A 21,506-nucleotide genomic window follows, 5' to 3' on the forward strand; every position below is an offset into this window, starting at 1 on the left:
GTTCAACACCATAGTGCCCTCCAAGCTCATCACTAAGCCAAGGACCCTGCGATTGCACACCTCCCTCTGCAACCGGATCCTGGATTTCCTGATGGGCTGCCCCCAGGTGGTCAGGGTAGGCAACAACCTGTCCGCCACGTTGACCCTCAACACGGGGGCCTACCAGGGGTGCATAATTAGTCCCCTCCTGTACTCCCTGTTCACCCTTGACTGCGTGGCCACGCACGACTCCAACACCATCGTTTTGTTTTCCGATGACACAGGCCTGATCACTGACGACGATGAAACAGCTTATAGGGAGGTCGTCAGAGACCTGGCAGTGTGGTGCCAGGACAACAACCTCTCCCTCAATGTCAGCAAGACAAAGGATCTGATCATGGAGTACAGGTAAAGGAGTGGCCGGGCACGCCCCCATTCACATCAACGGGGCTGTAGTGGAGCGGGTCGAGAGCTTCAAGAACTCCCTGTCATCCAGAACCTCTATACCAGGCAGTGTCAGAGGAAGGCCCTAAAAAATGTCAGACTGTGCTTGAGCACGGCAAGCATTACCAGAGCACCAAGACTGTGACCACAAATATCTTGAACAGCTTCTATCCCCAAGCCATAAGGCTGCTGAACAAAAGGCTACTCAAAAGGCTACCCAAACTATTTGCATTGACTCCTGTTTTTTTGTTGTTGCACTGACGATGCACGCTCACTGGACTTCTCACACACTCATACATACTAAACTGACAGGGGTTTAGACTGTTTGGTGCCAAAAATAAGGGGTTACATGATGTACAAAAATAATATACAGAACAGACACTTCAGAACAAACTTCCTTTAGATTTTCTTTGGGGGGGGGAGAGAACTATCTGTATTTCCATAGTGAATCAGTGATTCTATGCATTTGTATGTGCTAATAACAATAAAGCCAAAAATAATACACTTGCTGTTAATAATACAATTAAGCATGTGCTCTGGTCACATGCAAAACATTTAAAATTGTTAGAATCTAATAAACATTGCACTTGATTAAATCTTAAATTAATGCATTTGGTTTGTAAATAAACAATAGTCTATATGGTTATCTACAGTATATCCACACAGTCACTATCCAAGCCAGCACCATATTGGTGTTCAATGTTTAGGTCTATTTTTCTAGCTGGTTTGAATTATATTTATAATTTTCAAATGATTAGGGAAAGAAGGAATTTCAAACTGTACTTGCAGGTGCTATATGAAAAAAAATGTACTCATATGCCACATGGAGGTAGATACTGCAGAAAGTCCTCCGGTCCTCTGTAGCGCAGTTGGTAGAGCATGGTGCTTGCAACACGAGGATAGTGGGTTTGATTCCCTGGACCACCCATACGTAAAAGATGTATGCACTCATAAATAAACTGCTTTGGATCAAGTGTCTGCTAAATGGCATATATTATTAAGTACCCTGTACCGTCCAGCTCCGGGTTAAAGTTTCACCAAGGATCAGCTTCCCTTCCCCCAATCATAACATTAACCATTATTGGTTAAAATGCTAAGCTGACCCAAGATCAGTGTCCAGGGACAACTTCACCATACAGTTTAACATGGCTGTATAGCACTTCACAAGTAAACAAATGAAACTGAGCCACCTAGTGGTTAATAACAATAACCTATTTTAATGGTTGAACATTTTACATTCACATGGCAAAACAGATAGAAAATGCAAACTCAAATGCTCAATATATAAAAATTTACAATATTTAAAATAACACACACACATTGACATACACATAAAAAGGTTAGAATTTACACTGAATGCAACAAAGGTTTTACAATATATTCCACAACACATTTCTGAGAAAGTATGAGACTAATCTTTCAGAGGTCTGTCTATTCATTCTCAGTTAATACATGCATTATTATATTTATACATAAATGTATTTTGGTATGCATTTTTCCCCTTGTCTGTAAATTCTTTGTGCATGTCAAAAGTCTGTTTACATTAGATCTTGACAACGCTGTTACGCCAGTTTGTTCTTTACAGTATTTCAAGCACATAGTCACTTTGAAATGGCACATAGAACACACAACAACAAAACACAGATGTAGCCCATGGCATTAAAAGCCTGTAAGAAAGATTTGGGAACATTACAGATTCACAAGACAAAAAAACTTTCAATTTTCTGACAATAAATTAAACTCCTGTGACAATGGTGCATGATCAATTCAATCACGCTTAACAAAGAAATTAATAAACAACCACAGAAAAAGAAGATGCACCCTCATGGAGAGAGCGCTACTCTATTGATATTCAGAATGTCAGTGTTGCCATCAGTTGATATGCTTTCAATAGGCTGATCCTTTTACAAATACTTCAGCAATACTGCTCTTGGTCTCAATCTACTCTTTACTATCGCTGCATTATTCATGTACAGTATAAACCCCTTGTTAACATATCATGTTAAAATTTCCATGGGTAATATTTACCATACATTCATAACCGTTACACCTGCACTATGTATGGGGGGGGGGGGGGGGGTTGTTGAACCTCAAACCCAATGTCAAACACATAACAAAATCCAGTCCCCATCAGTGCTTCTTAAAGGGATGTTGCTGGTAGACCTGTGAAGTTAATATGAAGAGCAGAACATCGCCCAACACAACTCATCTACAAGAAGAAGTTTATGATGAACATGGTGTAATGACCAAAATGTCTTCACTGATGTTCCATACAGGTTTTCTTGACAAGGACAAGTCAAAATTAATTAATGTCAAGAGCTGAGTAAAAGGAGTAACATTGAGACTAGGGCTCTGTCCCTTTATAGCGCATTTACCCTATGTGCCCTTGTCACAAGTAGTGCACTATAGAGGGGATTAGGGTGCCATTTGGGACACTCTAGGCCTGAGAACTGCCGGTTGCATTGACATTCTGTTACGTTTGCAGCTCCAGGAGAAAGTTCCTATTCTTTAACCTCTCCTCCTCCTCCACTGCAGTGTGGGAGTTCTGCAGGTCCTGTAGGACACTGAACAACCTTGTGATCCCGTCCAGCTTCTTCTCACCTGGGACATGAGAGGTCAGATAACAGATTACAGAATGGGACCAACCAGCACAGAAATACAGACACACATCTTTCAAAACACACTTTAGACTCAGCGATATGACGTTGCACGAGCATCACCGCAGATGTTGCAGATGAACACGATGCACTTGTATACACACGAGGGCACGGGTAAGCTTCAAAAGCTATTTCCTGAAATCTGCAGGACCGGAAACAGCAGAGAAGTTTAGCCTCGCACTTCAATGCTCTTAGTTGTTGCAGAAATCAACCCAATATTGATCGTTCACTTTATCGATTGCTGACTCTACCTTTAAACTATAGGGTGGTAGGTAGCCTAGAGGTTAGTGTTGAGCCAGTAACGGTCGCTGGTTCAAATACCCGCGGCGACAAGGTTATAAATCTGGCTTTTTTTTTTACTAAGTTAAAACAGTACAGTATATAAAACATTCTAGTTAACCATGACAATCGCGTGCCCTCTTCTAGGAAGGCATACAAGGGTATAGAAGGCCATATCATTAAATGATTTTGATTGTAAAGAAAAACGAGCCATAGAAGAGGCTTTTGTCTTTCTTTACAATTTTTTTATTTTTATGACATGCATTCAAAAGAATAATAACCATTATCTTGATTATACACTGCTCAAAAAAATAAAGGGAACACTAAAATAACACATCCTAGATCTGAATGAATGAAATATTGTTATTAAATACTTTTTTCTTTACATAGTTGAATGTGCTGACAACAAAAATCACACAAAAATTATCAATGGAAATCAAATTTATCAACCCATGGAGGTCTGGATTTGGAGTCACACTCAAAATTAAAGTGGAAAACCACACTACAGGCTGATCCAACTTTGATGTAATGTCCTTAAAACAAGTCAAAATGAGGCTCAGTAGTGTGTGTGGCCTCCACGTGCCTGTATGACCTCCCTACAGCGCCTGGGCATGCTCCTGATGAGGTGGCGGATGGTCTCCTGAGGGATCTCCTCCCAGACCTGGACTAAAGCATCTGCCAACTCCTGGACAGTTTGTGGTGCAACGTGGCGTTGGTGGATGGAGCGAGACATGATGTCCCAGATGTGCTCAATTGGATTCAGGTCTGAGGAACGGGCGGGCCAGTCCATAGCATCAATGCCTTCCTCTTGCAGGAACTGCTGACACACTCCAGCCACATGAGGTCTAGCATTGTCTTGCATTAGGAGGAACCCAGGGCCAACCGCACCAGCATATGGTCTCACAAGGGGTCTGAGGATCTCATCTCGGTACCTAATGGCAGTCAGGCTACCTCTGGCGAGCACATGGAGGGCTGTGCGGCCCCACAAAGAAATGCCACCCCACACCATGACTGACCCACCGCCAAACCGGTCATGCTGGAGGATGTTGCAGGCAGCAGAACGTTCTCCACGGCGTCTCCAGACTCTGTCACGTCTGTCACATGTGCTCAGTGTGAACCTGCTTTCATCTGTGAAGAGCACAGGGCGCCAGTGGCGAATTTGCCAATCTTGGTGTTCTCTGGCAAATGCCAAACGTCCTGCACGGTGTTGGGCTGTAAGCACAACCCCCACCTGTGGACGTCGGGCCCTCATACCACCCTCATGGAGTCTGTTTCTGACCGTTTGAGCAGACATGCACATTTGTGGCCTGCTGGAGGTCATTTTGCAGGGCTCTGGCAGTGCTCCTCCTGCTCCTCCTTGCACAAAGGCAGCGGTCCTGCTGCTGGGTTGTTGCCCTCCTACGGCCTCCTCCACGTCTCCTGATGTACTGGCCTGTCTCCTGGTAGCGCCTCCATGCTCTGGACACTACGCTGACAGACACAGCAAACCTTCTTGCCACAGCTCGCATTGATGTGCCATCCTGGATGAGCTGCACTACCTGAGCCACTTGTGTGGGTTGTAGACTCCGTCTCATGCTAGCACTAGAGTGAAAGCACCGCCAGCATTCAAAAGTGACCAAAACATCAGCCAGGAAGCATAGGAACTGAGAAGTGGTCTGTGGTCACCACCTGCAGAACCACTCCTTTATTGGGTGTGTCTTGCTAATTGCCTATAATTTCCACCTGTTGTCTATTCCATTTGCACAACAGCATGTGAAATGTATTGTCAATCAGTGTTGCTTCCTAAGTGGACAGTTTGATTTCACAGAAGTGTGATTGACTTGGAGTTAACATTGTGTTGTTTAAGTGTTCCCTTTATTTTTTTGAGCAGTGTATATTGTTACAGTATCTTTATGAAAAGAAAAAAGCTTCAAGAACCCTACCTTCCAAAGTCTCCCTGTCATCCTCTTCTTCTGGCTTGATCACCTCTTGGTATCTTTTCCTGAAAGAAAACAAACAATCAAAAGTAAAATGTGCATCAGCCTACAGTACCAAAACACAGGAACCTGCAATGCATCTGTGAACAGACTTGGGTTCAAATAGTATTTGCTTTCTTTCAAATACTTTGAGCAATTGATTGAGCCAGAGGAGTGCCAGATGGGTGGGGCTTGCACTTTTGGGACTATTCCATTGGATCCATTGCGCAAGACAAGCTTAATCGACCGCAGCTAAGTATTTGGAAGAAAACAAATACAATTTGAACTCAGTTCTGTCTGTGAGAACAAACAAGGGGGATATAGGTTTCTCCAATATGTTTTGAACTGTACCTCAAAGCTTGTCGGACTCCAATAAGGTGTCGATAGATGAGCTGGGATTCCAGATCTGGGTCGAGGGGATCGTACCACTCCTGTAACGTCACCCCGTGTTTGGTCTTGTCACATCCTGGGTCTGGACAGACAAGAGCAGCTATTGACTCAACCCCATAAACATTATTAACCACCTGTCCAGCACTTGCCACTGGAGTGGTCAAACCAGCTCTGTGAACACTACTATGTGCGCACAATTTTGTTCCAGCCCTACTCCAACAGACCTGATTTAACTTATCATCTGGAGTTTGATTTTCTGAACCAGGTGTGTTAGAATAGGGCTAAAACCTTGTACTGTATACATACGGTAAGAGATCAATAGAACGCAGACCATGGGTGATTGCACCGTGGGTGGTAGGAGGCGACAGCCTTGTGGTTAAGAGCGTTTGGCCAGTAACCAAAAGGTTGCTGGTTTGAATCCCTATCAATATGCCCTTTACCAAGGCACTTAACCCTAATTGCTCCTGTAAGTCACTCTGGATAACAGCATCTGCTAAATGACTAAATGTAAAATGCAAATGTGACATGAACATATATTGGGGTTGACATTCCATCCAAGCATTTTACCCAAACAGTATGAAATACACATGAATAGTAGCCTATATTTAGGCTAATTTTGATGCGCGGCAAATGAGGAGATTCTGGATCCATACCCCACTCTTACCTGATCTATTGTAGCATTGTATTGCATTGCATGGCAGACACGCCAACCTGTGGTACCTGCTTTGTCCTTCTGGTGGCAGCAGCTCCATCGATCTCCTTTGTATATCCCTGGGTGGTAGGAGCTCATAGTGTCTGTGTTGTGGCTGCAGGCTTTTCTCAGGGCCGAGAGCCACTGATTCAGCTCATTCACACTCTACGGGGGAAAGAGATAAAGAGAGGGGGTAGAGACCCAAGTGGGTGCTACACATTGGTGGTGGATGAGGTGAGCATCCCGCTTACTACAATATGTAAAGTGCTTTGGGTGTCTAGAAAAAGAGCTAAGTCCAATCAATTATAATTTTTATTATTATCATCATCATCATCAATTAATTATTATTAATCCCATAATTCAAATCTGGGCCAGTATTCATAAAGTGCCTCAGAGTAGGGGTGCTGACCTAGGATAATTTCTGCCTTTTAGATCATAATGAATAAGACTAAATGGATAGGTCGGACCTGATCCTCGATCAGGACTCCTACTCTGAGACACTTGATGAATACAGGTACTGTACTACCAGTGACCGGCAACAGTGCTGTATGTGGTATGGGTTGTGTATTGTGTGATAATCACGTGTTCATCTTGCATGTGTTACATTATGTATTCTGTATTGATGTTTTTTAACTCGTGTGTGTGTGTGAGAAAACCAATCAAATTTATTGTGAACATTTATGGCTGTAATAATGTTTACTGATTCTGATTCAGAAATACAGTAGGCCTGCATGGCTACCCTATTCCCTATATAGTGCACTACTTTTGACCATAGCCCTGGTCAAATGTAGTGCACAATATAGGGAATAGGGTGTTATCTGCTTTGGGGTCTTGTGAAGAAGCTGACCTTACAGTCCAGGTACAGTGTCTCCACCAGGCCATTGTCTCGGCTGGAGATGATCTGCATGACGTTGGCACTGCCAAAGCTCTTCTCCTCCACCTTCTCCACTGCTCGGATCCTGGGCAGGGAGATGAAGGAGCTCTTCTGTGATAGCAGGGGAAACAATTTAATTCAATTTAACCATCTGTCACCTTACCTTAGAATTACTACTGCCCGAATTCTAGTCTGTTTGTACTATCATGCCAACCCCTCGTCACTCATGTTCATGCCAACCATGACAAATAACATGTTTGGCTTGACAAAGACAGCAACAGAGTTTGCAAGAGCACAAACAGATCTGGGACAAGGCTAGAATGAATATACTACAGTGGTGTTTCAGACATACAACACACAGGCACAGAAATAGACAATAAGACAAGAATACAGTAATAAAATACATTCCTCCATGATAGTGGGAAGACAACAAGGGATGTGGGAGAGATTGTGTTTCATGTAGCGTTTTTCACACACTAGTACAAGGGCCTTGAACTAGCTGCCATTGGACGCCTGGAAACAAATACCTGGGTAATGTTCATTATAAAGCAAAAGGAAGATAACGGGCTGAAACAGAAATTCTCCAATAAAAAAAGTCTACAGTATCAATAAATGTCAATGATTGACTAACTACAACAGGTGATCTTCTCAAGCTGAGAAGGCACTCACCTTGGAGTGCTGGGTCCGGGCGTAAGACAGGGTGTCTTTGCTGAGGGTGACGTAGTACTTCTTAAAAGGTGATGTCATCAGCATGCTCTTGTCCTTGGTCCTGTGTAGGAGAATGAAGCCCTCCTTCTCCATGGAGCCACACTGGAGACTCATCCTCTGCTGCAGGCCCAGGTCTGGAATACACAGTAGTGTCAAGCCATAGGGAATCACTCACAACTAGCTAGCATGGCTAAAATCTTATCATCCCTAAACATAACAGTAGCGTTTGACATAACCTCTACTATAGCTCTAGGTCTGGAACACACAGCAGAGTCATGTCAGCCCATAGGGAATCAGATGAATGAAAAAGGAAACCGCACATTGCTCTTGATAGTATCACTGATCTTTAATAAGCTTACGTATCAGCCTCATGGCTTTCGTCAGAGCTTTGTGATTTTTTTTTAATTAGCACCCTTATGTAGACCTAGCCCCACCCACATGGGTGGCCCATAGGGAATCACAGCTAGCATATAAGGCTAACTACTTTGTAAGCAGAACTTGTGTTCTGTTATAATCTCCACCCGGCACAGCCAGAAGAGGACAGCCACCCCTCATAGCCTGGTTCCTCTCTAGGTTTCTTCCTAGGTTCTGGCCTTTCTAGGGAGTTTTTCCTAGCCACCGTGCTTCTACACCTGCATTGCTTGCTGGTTCGGGTTTTAGGCTGGGTTTCTGTACAGCACTTTGTGACATCAGCTGATGTAAGAAGGGCTTTATCAATACATTTGATTGATTGATTTAGCATCCCTAAACACACAGCATTGTCAGTCCATTGGAAACCACACACAGCTAGCATGACTAACATCTTAGCAACCCTAAAAGGTAACATACTGTTTGATTTGATCTCTACTATCAAAAAAGATAGGCTGAAATAGCTGAATTATACTGAACAAAACACAACATGTAGTGTTGGTCCCATGTTTCATGACCTGAAATAAAAGATTCCAGATATCTTCCATATGCACAAAAAGCTAATTTCTGTAAAATGTTGTGAACAAATTTGTTTACATCCCTGTTAGTGAGCATTTCTCCTTTTCCAAGGTAATCCATCCACCTGACAGGTGTGGTATATCAACAAGCTGATTAAACAGCCTGATCATTACACAGGTGCACCTTCTGCTGGGGACAACAAAAGGGCACTCTAAAATGTGCAGTTTTGTCACAACACAATGCCACAGATGTCAGTTGAGGGAGCACCCAATTGACACAGTGACTGCAGGAATGTCCACCAGAGCTGTTGCTAGATAATTGAATGTACATTTCTCTACCATAAGACATAATTTTAGAGAATTTGGCAGTACATCCACCCAGCCTCAAAACCACAGACCGCGCTTAACCACGCCAGCCCAGGACCTCTTCAACTGCGGGATCGTCTGAGACCAGCCACCCGGACAGCTGATGAAACTGAGGAGTATTTGTGTCTGTAATAAAGCCCTTCTGTGGGGGAAAAACTCATTCTGATTGGCTGGGCCTGGCTTTCCAGTGGGTGGACCTATGCTCTCCCAGGCCCACCCATGGCTGTGCACCTGCCCAGGCATGTGAAATCCATATATTAGGGCCTAATTTATTTATTTCAATTGACTGATTTCTTTACATGAACTGTGATTCAGTAAAATCGTTGAAATTGTTGCATTTTGCATTTATACCTTTGTTCAGTATAATTGTATTAGTGAAGTCAGTGATTTGAGTTATTGGCATGGCAAACACTTCAAAGCATTCCACATTAAATCACAGTCAAATACATGTTGTTTCTAACCTCCAGCGAACCATATGGAATTAGCTAATAACCACCAGCTAAAAACATAAGAGCATGGGAGAAATCTTGTTGAGTTTACCCTCTACATATCTAGGGAATTTGCTTATAGCTAACCACATATTATAAGCGCATGGAAGAGATGTTGTAGTGGTTACCCTGTAAAGAATAGGAGATCTTATAGAGTTTTCCCTTTGAGGACTACAAATATGCTAAGGATATAGCTATTGGCTAACTTCAATTCTGCAAGGAAACATTCTATGTTATCAATAACAGGGAAGGCTGAATTACCATATTAATTGCATAGACTATACAAAAGTACAATACCAGTCAAAAGTTTGGACACCTAATCATTCAAGGGTTTTCTTTATTTTTACTATTTTCTACATTGTAGAACAATAGTGAAGACATCAAAACTATGAAATAACATATTTGGAATCATGTAGTATTTAGATGTAGAATTTGTAGTAACCAAAAGTGTTAAACAAATCAAAATATATTTTAGATTTGAGATTCTTCAAAAGCAGCCACCCTTTGCCTTGACAGCTTTGCACACTTGGCATTTTCTCAACCAGCTTCACCTGGAATGCTTTTCCAACAGTCTTGAAGGAGTTCCCACTTATTCTGAGCACTTGTTGGCTGCTTTTCCTTCACTGAGGTCCAAGTCATCCCAAACCATCTCAATTCGGTTGAGGTCAGGTGATTGTGGAGGCCAGGTCATCTGATGCAGCACTTCATCACTCTTCTTCTTGGTCATATAGCCCTTACACAGCCTTGAGATGTGTTGGGTCTTAGTCCTGTTGAAAAACAAATGATAGTCCCACTCAGCCCAAACCATATGGAATGGCGTATCGCTGCAGAATGCTGTGGTAGCCATGCTGGTTAAGTGTGCCTTGAAATATAAATAAATCACAGTCAGTGTCACCAGCAAAGCACCCCCACACCATAGCACCTTCTCCTCCATGCTTCATGGTGGGAACCACACATGCAGAGATTATCCATTCACCTACTCTGCATCTCACAAAGACACGGTGGTTGGAACCAAAAATCTCAAATTTGGACTAAACAGACCAAAGTACAGATTTCCACCGGTCTAATGTCCATTGCTCATGTTTCTTGGCCCAAGTAAGTCTCTTCTTATTGGTGTCCTTTACTAGTGGTTTCTTTGCAGCAATTCGACCATGAAGGCCTAATTCATGCAGTCTCCTCTGAACAGTTGATGTTGAGATGTGTCTGTTACTTGAACTCTGTGAAGCATTTATTTGGGCTGCAATTTCTGAGGCTGGTAACTAATGAACCTATCCTCTGCAGCAGAGGTAGCTCTGGGCCTTCCTTTCCTGAGGCAGTCCTCATGAGAGCCAGTTTCATCATAGCGCTTGATGGTTTTTGCGACTGCACTTTTAGAAACTTTCAAAGTTCTTGAAATGTTCCCGGATTGACTGCCCTTCATGTCTTAAAGTAATGATGGACTGTCGTTTCTCTTTGCTTATTTGAGCTGTTCTTGCCATAATATGGACTTGGTCTTTAACCAAATAGGGCTATCTTCTGTATAACACCCCTACCTTGTCACAACACAACTGATTCCACAAACTAACTTTTAACAAGGCACAACTGTTAATTTAAATGCATTTCAGGTGACTGTCTTCACTATTATTCTACAATGTAGAAAATCGTAGAAATACAGAAAAACCCTGGAATTAGTAGGTGTGTTCAAACTTTTGACTGGTACTGTATATTGTGAAGTGGAAACGTCTAGGAGCAACAATGGCTCAGCCACAAAGTGGTAGGCCACACAAGCTCACAGAATGGGACAGAAGAGTGCTGAAGCTCGTACAAATCGTCTGTCCTTGGTTGCAACACTAACTACCGAGTTCCAAACTGCCTCTGGAAGCAACGTTAGCGCAATGACGTTTTGTCAGGAGCTTCATGAAATGGGTTTCCATGGCCGAGCAGCCGCACACAAGCATAAAATCATCATGCGCAATGCCAAACGTTGGCTGGAGTGGTGTAAAGCTCGCCGCCATTGGACTCTGGAGCAGTGGAAATGCCTTCTCTGGAGTAATGAATCACACTTCACCATCTGGCAGTCATGAATCTGGGTTTGGCGGACGCCAGACCAGGAGAACGCTATGTGCCAAAATGCATAGTGCCAACTGTAAAGTTTGGTGGAGGAGGAATAATGGTCTGGGGCTGTTTTTCATGGTTCGGGCTAGGCCCCTTAGTTCCAGTGAAGGGAAAACTTAACGCTACAGCATAGAATCATCTAGAATATAATTGTATGTTTCCAACTTTGTGGCAACAGCTTGGGGAAGGCCCTTTCCTGTTTCAGCATGACAATGCCCCCATGCACAAAGTGAGGTACATTTTGTCGAGATCGGTGTGGAAGAACTTGACTGGCCTGCACAGAGCCCTGACCTCAACCCCTACGAAGACCTTTGGGATGAATTGGAACGCCGACTGCAAGCCAGGCCTAATCGCCCAACATCAGTGCCCGACCACACTAATGCTCATGGCTGAATGGAAGCAAGTCTCTGCAGCAATGTTCCAACATCTAGTGGAAACCTTCCCAGAAGAGTGGAGGCTGTTATCAAATGAAATGTTATTGGTCACATACACATATTTAGCAGATGTTATTGCGGGTGTAGTGAGATGCTTGTTATTGCAGCAAAGTGGGGACCAACTCCATATGAATGCCCATGATTTTGGAATGAGATGTTCGACGAGCAGATGTCCACATACTTTTGGTCATATAGTGTATGTTATAGTGTTTACCTTCAGAGTTGTCACAGCTGACCAGTCTAACGATGAAGTCTTTGAGCTGGGTGATACCCAGCTGGATGGCTGGCTGCAGTGGCACCATCCAGGGCTCTTTGGAACAGCAGGTCAGAGTGTCCAGGTTGCCAATGGTCTGAATGGCCTGTAGGGGTATGGCGGATGGGAGAAGAAGAGTTGTACCACTAAAAGTATATTTCTAACACAGATGGCAAACGGGAACTAAATCCACAATTTTGTGCCTACAGTAGCCAGTAGCAGCAGTGCGTAGCACCACCATTTTGTGCCTACCTTAGCGAGTAGCAGCAGTGTGCGGCACCACCATTTTGTGCCTACCTTAGCCAGTAGCAGCAGTGTGCGACTGGTGCGGGCGTCCGCATGTTTCTCCCGGAGGTGGAAAAGCTTGGGGGACATGATAGCCGGAGAGATGAAGCGCAGACACAGGAAACTGGTCACGGCTATAAACTTCACCTTCTGCAAACACAGGCCACACAACAGAGATTACACTGAGTGGGGGAGTTATCATTATCATTTTAAGCTTAATTTTGATTTCAACATCCAAGGTATCGAAAATAAACCAAAATGTACAAAAAAAAAAAAAAAAAAAAAAAAAAGAGTAATCCCTTCAAGGATGGGATTAGGGCTGTGGCAATCAACCAGTGATTGTCATGCAAATAACGGGCTTTTACTGTAATTTGCAGGTAATTAACAAACACATTTAGCATCTCCTGGTTTCCACGCATTGCCTACAAACTACTGATTTGGACCTTCAGCACATCTACATTTTAAAAAGTCAAATCCATTTAATATAGCCTACACCGTCACAATAAATCCATTATATATTTTAGATAGGTCCAAAGAAACATGAAATGTAGCCTGTTTCAGAAGAACATTACAGCATAATCTGAGTTGTCCTTATGTTAGGCCCTGATCTGGCTATGGCTGTGGGCTATACTAGTTCATTTAGCAGACAATATTTGCTTAGAATTCCATGGTATTGTTTTATAGTATGGAGAATAGGCCTATAGTTGAACATAGCTGAATCAAATAGAAAGGATATTTTCCCCAAATTATTTCTGAGGGACTGCGCCCATGCGGCTATTTTGTGTTGAGCAGTTAACAAAAGAACAGGTCCATTTAGAGTTATTCATGCAACTTAAGATGTGATACAAACCTTAGAATGTATCAAAAATCAAAACATATAGCCTAAGGCTGCATGACGCAACTAATGATGATTTGAAAAAAGTTGCATGAAAGGCAAAAGCTCTGCTCCGTTTCTTACTCAGGCTACACACTTCAGTCTCTCATTCACAATTTGACAAACACTTGATAATACTCTCATCCATCAGACCATTCTTAATTTAACCTGTGCTCTACATATAGGTTACACTATATATACACACAAAAGTATGTGGACACCCCTTCATAGTAGTGGATTTGGCTATTTCAGCCACACCCGTTGCTGACAGGTGTATAAAATTGAGCACACCGCCATGAAATCTCCATAGACAAACATTGGCAGTAGAATGACCTTACTGAAGAGCTCAGTGACTTTCGACATGACACAACAAGTCAGTTCGTCAAATTTCTACCCTACTATAGCTGCCGCGGTCAACTGTAAGTGCGGTTATTGTGAAGTGGATATGTCTAGGAGCAGCAGCAGCTCAGCCGTGAAGTGGTAGGCCGCACAAGCTCACAGAATGGGACCGCCGAGTGCTGAAGCGCGTTGCACATAAAACTTGTCTGTCCTCGGTTGCAACACTCACTACCGGAGTTCCAAACTCCATCTGGAAGCAACGTCCGGAACAAAACTTTACATGTTGAGTTTATATTTTTGTTCAGTATATTAGCCTAAATTATGACTATCCAATCATCACATTAAGAATAGTAGGCTATCTTACATAAGTCTGCAAAATGCAATGATTCATGGAATGCTTTATTATAAAAGGAGCTTTTTTAATGGTGAAAATTACCTTCCCCAAACTTGAAATTTATACACCGCCTATGTATCCAAGGTAGGCTACACTGTTGTAAAGCGGATTAATGTGCTTACTTTTAAGAATTTAGCATTAAACATAGCAGCTTGACCAAGCTGGGGTCCTCTTTTTTTAAGTGTCCAGTCAAAACTCACACGCGATTGTGCAATGACGGATTATAAGAACACGTTTCACCAGGCTCTGCAGGGTACATCCTCTCCAATTGTGTTACAGGAGTCCTAGGCCTATAGGCTACGTTTTTTTGTTATTGGGTCACTTTAGTTGTGATACAAACCTTATCAAAACATATAGGCCTATGGGCTAGGCTACATGATGTGTGCGACTATGATTTGAAAAAGTCACAACAAAAAAAGGCATGCACTGTTTGCCTTAGACTGCACACACTGAGCACAAATGATAATACATCATTCACAAGTGATAATACTGTCAGCCATCAGACTATTCTCAATTTAATCTTGTCTTTACATATACTAAATAATATATACAGTATGTGTGAAATTAGTTTTGATTTAGAATGGACCGTAATCATGTATATGTCGTAACAGGGGCAGGAGAAAGAAATACATAATTTTCATGCCACCAAGGTAGGGTACTTATGTTGTAAAGTCTGTGGTGGTCCTGTGTGGCTCAGTTGGTAGAGCATGGTGCTTGCAATGCCAGGGTTGCGGATACAATTCCTAAGGGGGACCAGCACGAAAATGTATGCACTCACTACTTTAAGTCGCTCTGGAAAACATGCATATGCTAAAATGTAAAAGCGAAGCAATGTGCTTAATATTAGAAAAGTTGAGAAATAGAGGAAGCTGATGGGATGCACTTCTTTTTAAGAGGCCATCAAAACTTTGTTCTCACACACAATTGTGACCCGATTAAGGAAACTAGGCATATGTCGCAAGTCAAGACTTCAGAGGAGCCGTTTGAACGTAAAACACATTTTTTTTCATCAAAATGCGTTTTGTTTTGGCAGAAATGCCTTCTCGAACATGTGAACTTTCATGTGCCTTAATAACAAACTTGTATGCCATCTGTAAATACGAATAAAAGTGTTAAATTACAAGCCTTGTTGGTTAAGCCACAGAAAAAGACAGCAACCTTCTGACTAGCCATGATTGGCTGAGATAATGAGTGGGCTGGACATGCCGAGAGATGAGTTCGGATTGGTCTGCCATATACTGTAGGACTCTGTCTATTTTAACTTGTCAGTCTGTGTTGGTAATCCTGTCCAACGTGGCTTTAAAACCTTTCTAGCTCAGGGGTTCCGCTAGCGGAACACCCACAACATTCCGCTGAAAAGGCAGCGCGCGAAATTCAAAAATATTTTTCCGAAATATTTAACTTTCACACATTAACAAGTCCAATACAGCAAATGAAAGATAAACATCTTGTTAATCTACCCGTGGTGTCCGATTTCAAAAATGATTTACAGTGAAAGCACAACATATGATTATGTTAGGTCAGAGCCAAGTCACAAACACACAGACATTTTTTCAGCCAACGATAGGAGTTAGAAAAGCAGAAATATAGATAAAATTAATCACTAAACTTTGATTATCTTCATCAGATGACAGTCATAGGACATCATGTTATACATCTATTGTGTGTTTTGTTCGATAATGTGCATATATATATAAAAAAAATCTCAGTTTACATTGTCGCGTTACGTGCAGTAATGTTTTGATTCCAAAACTTCCAGTGATTTTGCAGAAATACTCATAATAAACATTGATAAAAGATGCAAGTGTTATTCACAGAATTAAAGATAAACTTATCCTCTATGCAACCTCTGTGTCAGAATTCAAAAAAACTTTAGGGAAAAATAATAATCTGAGAACGGCGCTCAGAACCCAAAATAGCCAAAGAAATAGCCGCCATTTTGGCGTAAACAGAAGCTACAAAAACACTATAAATATTCACTTACCTTCGAATAACTTCATCAGAAGGCACTCCCAGGAATCCCAGTTCGACAATAAATAACTGATTTGTTCCATAAAGTTCCATAAAGCCCATCATTTAGCAACTTGTTGTTAGCATGTTCAGCCCAGTAATCCATCTTCATGACGCACGAGCAATCCCTCCAGACAAACTCAAAAAGTTCTGTTACAGGTCCTAGAAACAAGTCAAATGATGTATTCAATCCATATTTAGGATGTTTTTAACATGAATCATCAATAAGGTTCCAACCGGAGAATTTCATTGTCTGAAGAAAAGCATTGGAACGAGAGCATACTCTCTCATGACCGCGCATAATGAGACCGAGGCTTTCTGCAGAGCACTCAGTAAAATAGCTCTTATGAGCCCCTCCTTTATAGTAGAATCCTACAACTAGTATCTAAAGACGGTGACATCTAGTGGAAGCCCTAGGAAGTGTATGCACATCCATAACTAACAGGGAAATCAATTGGCACTGTTTTGAAAATCGAGTTCTCACTTCCTGTTTGGATTTCTTCTCAGGTTTTTTGTCTGCCAAATGAGTTCTGTTATACTCACAGACAAAATTCAAACAGTTTTAGAAACTTCAGAGTGTTTTCTATCCAATGGTAATAATAATATGCATGTAATACCATCTGGGACATAGTAGGAGGAAGTTCAGTTTGGGCACGCAATTCATCCAAAGTGAAAATGCTGCCCCCTATCCCAAACAGGTAAAAAAAATATATATTGTGTAGTGGAGCTGCATAAGAGTTGCTCTCCACTTTCTGGAGGATCAAGTTTTGAAATCAGTGGAATTAGAGTATGATACCTAAAGAGATGCAGAAAACACCTGTCTCCGGATTACATCTTCAAACTAAGGGAGATGCATCCATCATGCACGATGATGTATACAGGTAAGACAGTCTAGCTTTAGCTAGCTATATTTTCAGACATTACACGTTTCTAATTTTGACAAAAAGTGGTTTCATTTCAAGCTAAAGTGTACTGTTAGCTAGCTGGCGGACATTATTACTCGTATCCCAAAGCCGTATTCATGCAGGGTAGTAACGACATGATTTGGCACTGTGTTTATTGTTGTTTAACTACCTAACGTTACCTGGCTGGCTCGTTACGTGACGTGTGTGATCTTAAACATCGTTTACCTAGCTAGGTTCATTGTTTACGTAGCTACATGTTGTGGCAAACCTCTTCAAGGTTAGGAGCATTTGTCACAAAGTAAGTGGGAAACTGCCACCAAAATGACCCCAGAATGAGAGTTCTTTCGAACAGGACAGTACCTGTGTGTTTGTTTCTCCGTCCGGGTCCACCCAGGCTTCAGGCAAGGTCAAGGATAGCAGGGTTCGATACACGAATCGGGTTCTTGGTAGGTCCAGGTGCAAACGCCAACAGGTAAGTCCAAAACAGTCCAGCTCATACACGGTAAATCCAGCCAATATATATTGTCTCTTTCTCTATGGTTCATAGATCCTTCCAGCCCTCTCTCTCCCTTCCTGGTTTGTCTTGACCCTTTATCTGTGGGTTGGCTCCACCTTCTGAGGGTTCCCCTTGCTTCTGGGAATTGTAGTTTTGGCAGTCGACCATTATGTGATCTGTAGTTCTGATCGGGGTGGCCATTTTAGTGATCGGGCAGAGCCCGTGTATTAGTTCTGCTCTCACATATTTGCAAAAATGTCTTAAGCTAAAGTATACTGTTAGCTAGCTAACGTTAGCTGGCTGTCTCCCTAGCTGACGTTATTATTCGTTTCCCAGAGCCATTTGCTTTTCTAGTTAGAGCCTAATGTTAGCTAGCTAAAATTTTACCTGGTTGGTTAGCTCACAGCACTGTGTCATTGTTGTCACTATTCATTGTTGTTTAACTAGCTAATGTTAGCTGGCTGGTTCGTTAGCTAACGTGACATGTGTGAACATACACGGCTGAAAACAAATCATCGCGGGATGAACGAGTGACAAAATTCCGGGGCACTTGTCCTGCAAGTGTATACTCGTCATCAGAAGTGTCCACTTAATTTGAGGTCTGAGGGGATAGGGTGTGTCTTTTAAGTGTTTGGACTGCAACCATTGTTTAACCTAGCTAGCTAGCTATACGTCTTTAGCTAAAGTGTACTGTTAGCTAGCTAGGTAACGTCCCTAGCTGACGTAAACAAATCATTGGCCATAGAGTCAAGTGTGCGCTCCGAGTGCGAAATGAGATGTGTGGAGCTAAAGCTGAAGACGGTGTGAACGATGCTGAATGGGTGTAGACAAAGAATAGCTCTTCACTAGATACCAAAACATTCAAAGGCCATATTCTCAAAATTGAGTTTCAAGTTGATCAACTTTCAAAGCAGAATTACTTTCACATTGTTCCTCAAATGCAGTGTATGATATACCATTTTGTAGCTCTGAGTCTCTACTTTTATCCAATGTAAAAAACAATTTCAAATTTTGCTACATAAGACTGAATCCAGGTGGTGAGTCACAATTGCATAGCCTATAGAAATGTTGCGCAAAATGAGCTCATGGGCTCTCATGAAGTGTTCTATTTGATTTTGGATTTAGTTTGCATTGATGACAGAGTGATTAGAGGGACAATAGAGTACTGAGTTCCAGGCCATTAGCGACTGGCAGTTAGCAAGTTTGGTAGGCTACTAATGACCGTCAGCGGCATCAGAGCAGTTTTGGAGCCTAGATACCGTGATCGTGACCGAAACCATGACTCATGACCGCCGGTGTGTCGGTAATATGGTGACAATAACAGCCCTAGATGGGATTCATATAGGACACCACCAAAACAATGCTAGGGGAAACACTGCTGTTGTACTAACCCTATACTCAGGCTCAGGAAAGCGCTTGTTGACGCACTGGTAGAGCTGTTGGAAGGCCTGGCAGAGTGCAACAGGGCAGTAGGAGGCTGACTGGACGATCGCATGGAGCAACTCAGAAAGGTAGGACTGCAAGAGGCTGGTGCTCTGCTGGATCACCTCAGCCTCAGTGTGCACCCGGTGGAGGCCCGTACACCTACACAACACACACACGCACGCACGCAGGCACACAAGCAGGCACACACACACACGCAGGCAGGCACACACACGCAGACACAGGCACGCACGCAGGCACACGCACGCACGCAGGCACACGCACGCAGGCACACATAAGCAGACACACGCACGCACACACACACGCAGGCACACACACACACAGGCACACACAGGCACACACACACGCAGGCGCACACACACGCAGGCGCACACACACACGCAGGCGCACACACACACGCAGGCGCACACACACACGCACACACACACGCAGGCGCACACACACACACACACACACACGCAGGCGCACACACACACACACACACACACACACACACACACACACACACACACACACACACACACACACACACACACACACACACACACACACGCAGGCACACACACAGGCAGGTACACAAGTCATCTACAGTAGTCAGAGACTGAATAATGAGATGTAGCATGTGTGGCTAAGTATAAAAAATTAAGATGCATCTTTTCTTGTGAAAACTAGGAAAAAGTCTCTGCACACTTCCAGTCAGATGCACATTTCTTAAAATTTTACATGAGCTTTTCGGTCAGTCGACCTTCATCGGAGCATCGACTGACTGAAAGCTCAGCTACAATTAAAGCAATGTGTATTTGACGGGAAGTGTACAAAGACTTTTTCCTATTTCTCCAGTTGCCTTTTGCCTCCAGCACCTTCACTAAATCAACACTGGGTGTGAGGTAGATTCTGCCTACATCATCTTGAAATCTTACCCAGCCTCCTTCAACTCCACTTTGTTAGGGTCCAGCTCTACATACTTCTTCTCCTCAAAGATCCTGTTGATCAAGGGGCCCAGAAGCCTGTGCAGATACTGCATGCCTGCCACCTGTGGTAGTCAGATGGCAAAATGTCCGCCATGCTACAGTATTTGTGGGAAAACATTTTAAGCATCTCTCCAATGCTCCACTTTTCAATGAAAACATAGCTTATGAATTAAAATCATAGTAAAATGGATATCCTTCAATACACATGTATATACACTACCGGTCAAAAGTTTAGAACACCTACTCATTCAAGGGTTTTTCATTTATTTTTTACTATTTTCTACATTGTAGAAAAATAGAAGACATCAAAACTATGAAATACTACATGATTCAGTATGTGTTAACCCCCCCAAAAAAGTATCAAACAAATCAAAATATATTTTATATTTGAGATTATTCAAATAGCCACCCTTTGCCTTGCCTTCTATTATGTTTTGCACACTCTTGGCATTCTCTCAACCAGCTTCACCTGGAATGTTTTTCCAACAGTCTTGAAGGAGTACCCACATATGCTGAGCACTTGTTGGCTGCTTTTCCTTCACTCTGCGGTCTGACTCATCCCAAATCATCTCAATTTGGTTGAGGTCAGGGATTGTGGAGGCCAGGTCATCTGATGCAGCACGCCATCACTCTCCTTCTTGGTCAAATAGCCATTACACAGCCTGGAGGTGTGTTTTGGGTCATTGTCCTGTTGAAAAACAAAATGGTAGTCCCACTAAGCCCAAACCAGATGGGACGGCGTATCGCTGCAGAATGCTGTGGTAGCCATGCTGGTTAAGTGTGCCTTGAATTTTAAATATATCACAGACAGTGTCACCAGCAAAGCACCCCCACACCATAACACCTACTCCTCCATGCTTTACGGTGGGAAATACACATGCGGAAATTATCCGTTCACCCACACCGCATCTCACAAAGACACGGCGGTTGGAACCAAATATCTCCAATTTGGACTCCAGACCAAAGATCAAATTTCCACCGGTCTAATGTCAGTAAATGCTTGTGTTTCTTGGCCCAAGCAAGTCTCTTCTTATTGGTGTCCTTTAGTAGTTGTTTCTTTGCAGCAACCATGAAGGCCTGGTTCATGCAGTCTCCTCTGAACAATTGATGTTGAGATTGAACAGCTGCCTCCGGTAAGACAAGGGGTAAAGGTTTGTGTCTATTTGTAAATAACAGCTGGTGAACAAAATCTAATATTAATTTGGTGGGAAAATGTGCGTATTTTCTTTATGTGGATTTTTGAAGATTTGC

At 42.7% G+C, this 21,506-nt stretch overlaps 1 protein-coding gene across 1 annotated transcript in view; it reads right to left on the reverse strand.

Annotated features, from left to right (window-relative positions):
* Positions 1-1,614: 1,614 nt before the first annotated feature.
* The window catches only part of rasa4 (RAS p21 protein activator 4), a 72,179-nt gene continuing 52,287 nt past the window's right edge, over positions 1,615-21,506 (reverse strand). The window contains exons 12-21 of the mRNA XM_039005218.1: positions 20,205-20,317; positions 19,233-19,425; positions 12,836-12,973; positions 12,500-12,644; positions 7,939-8,111; positions 7,243-7,380; positions 6,425-6,560; positions 5,666-5,786; positions 5,282-5,340; positions 1,615-3,024 (exon numbers count right to left, since the gene is read on the reverse strand). Coding sequence (XP_038861146.1) covers positions 2,897-3,024; positions 5,282-5,340; positions 5,666-5,786; positions 6,425-6,560; positions 7,243-7,380; positions 7,939-8,111; positions 12,500-12,644; positions 12,836-12,973; positions 19,233-19,425; positions 20,205-20,317 — 1,344 coding nt within the window. The 3' untranslated portion in view covers positions 1,615-2,896. The remainder of the gene's footprint in view (positions 3,025-5,281; positions 5,341-5,665; positions 5,787-6,424; positions 6,561-7,242; positions 7,381-7,938; positions 8,112-12,499; positions 12,645-12,835; positions 12,974-19,232; positions 19,426-20,204; positions 20,318-21,506) is intronic.

This window comes from Salvelinus namaycush, chromosome 12 (genome assembly GCF_016432855.1).
Source record: "Salvelinus namaycush isolate Seneca chromosome 12, SaNama_1.0, whole genome shotgun sequence".
Lineage (NCBI taxonomy): Eukaryota > Metazoa > Chordata > Actinopteri > Salmoniformes > Salmonidae > Salvelinus > Salvelinus namaycush.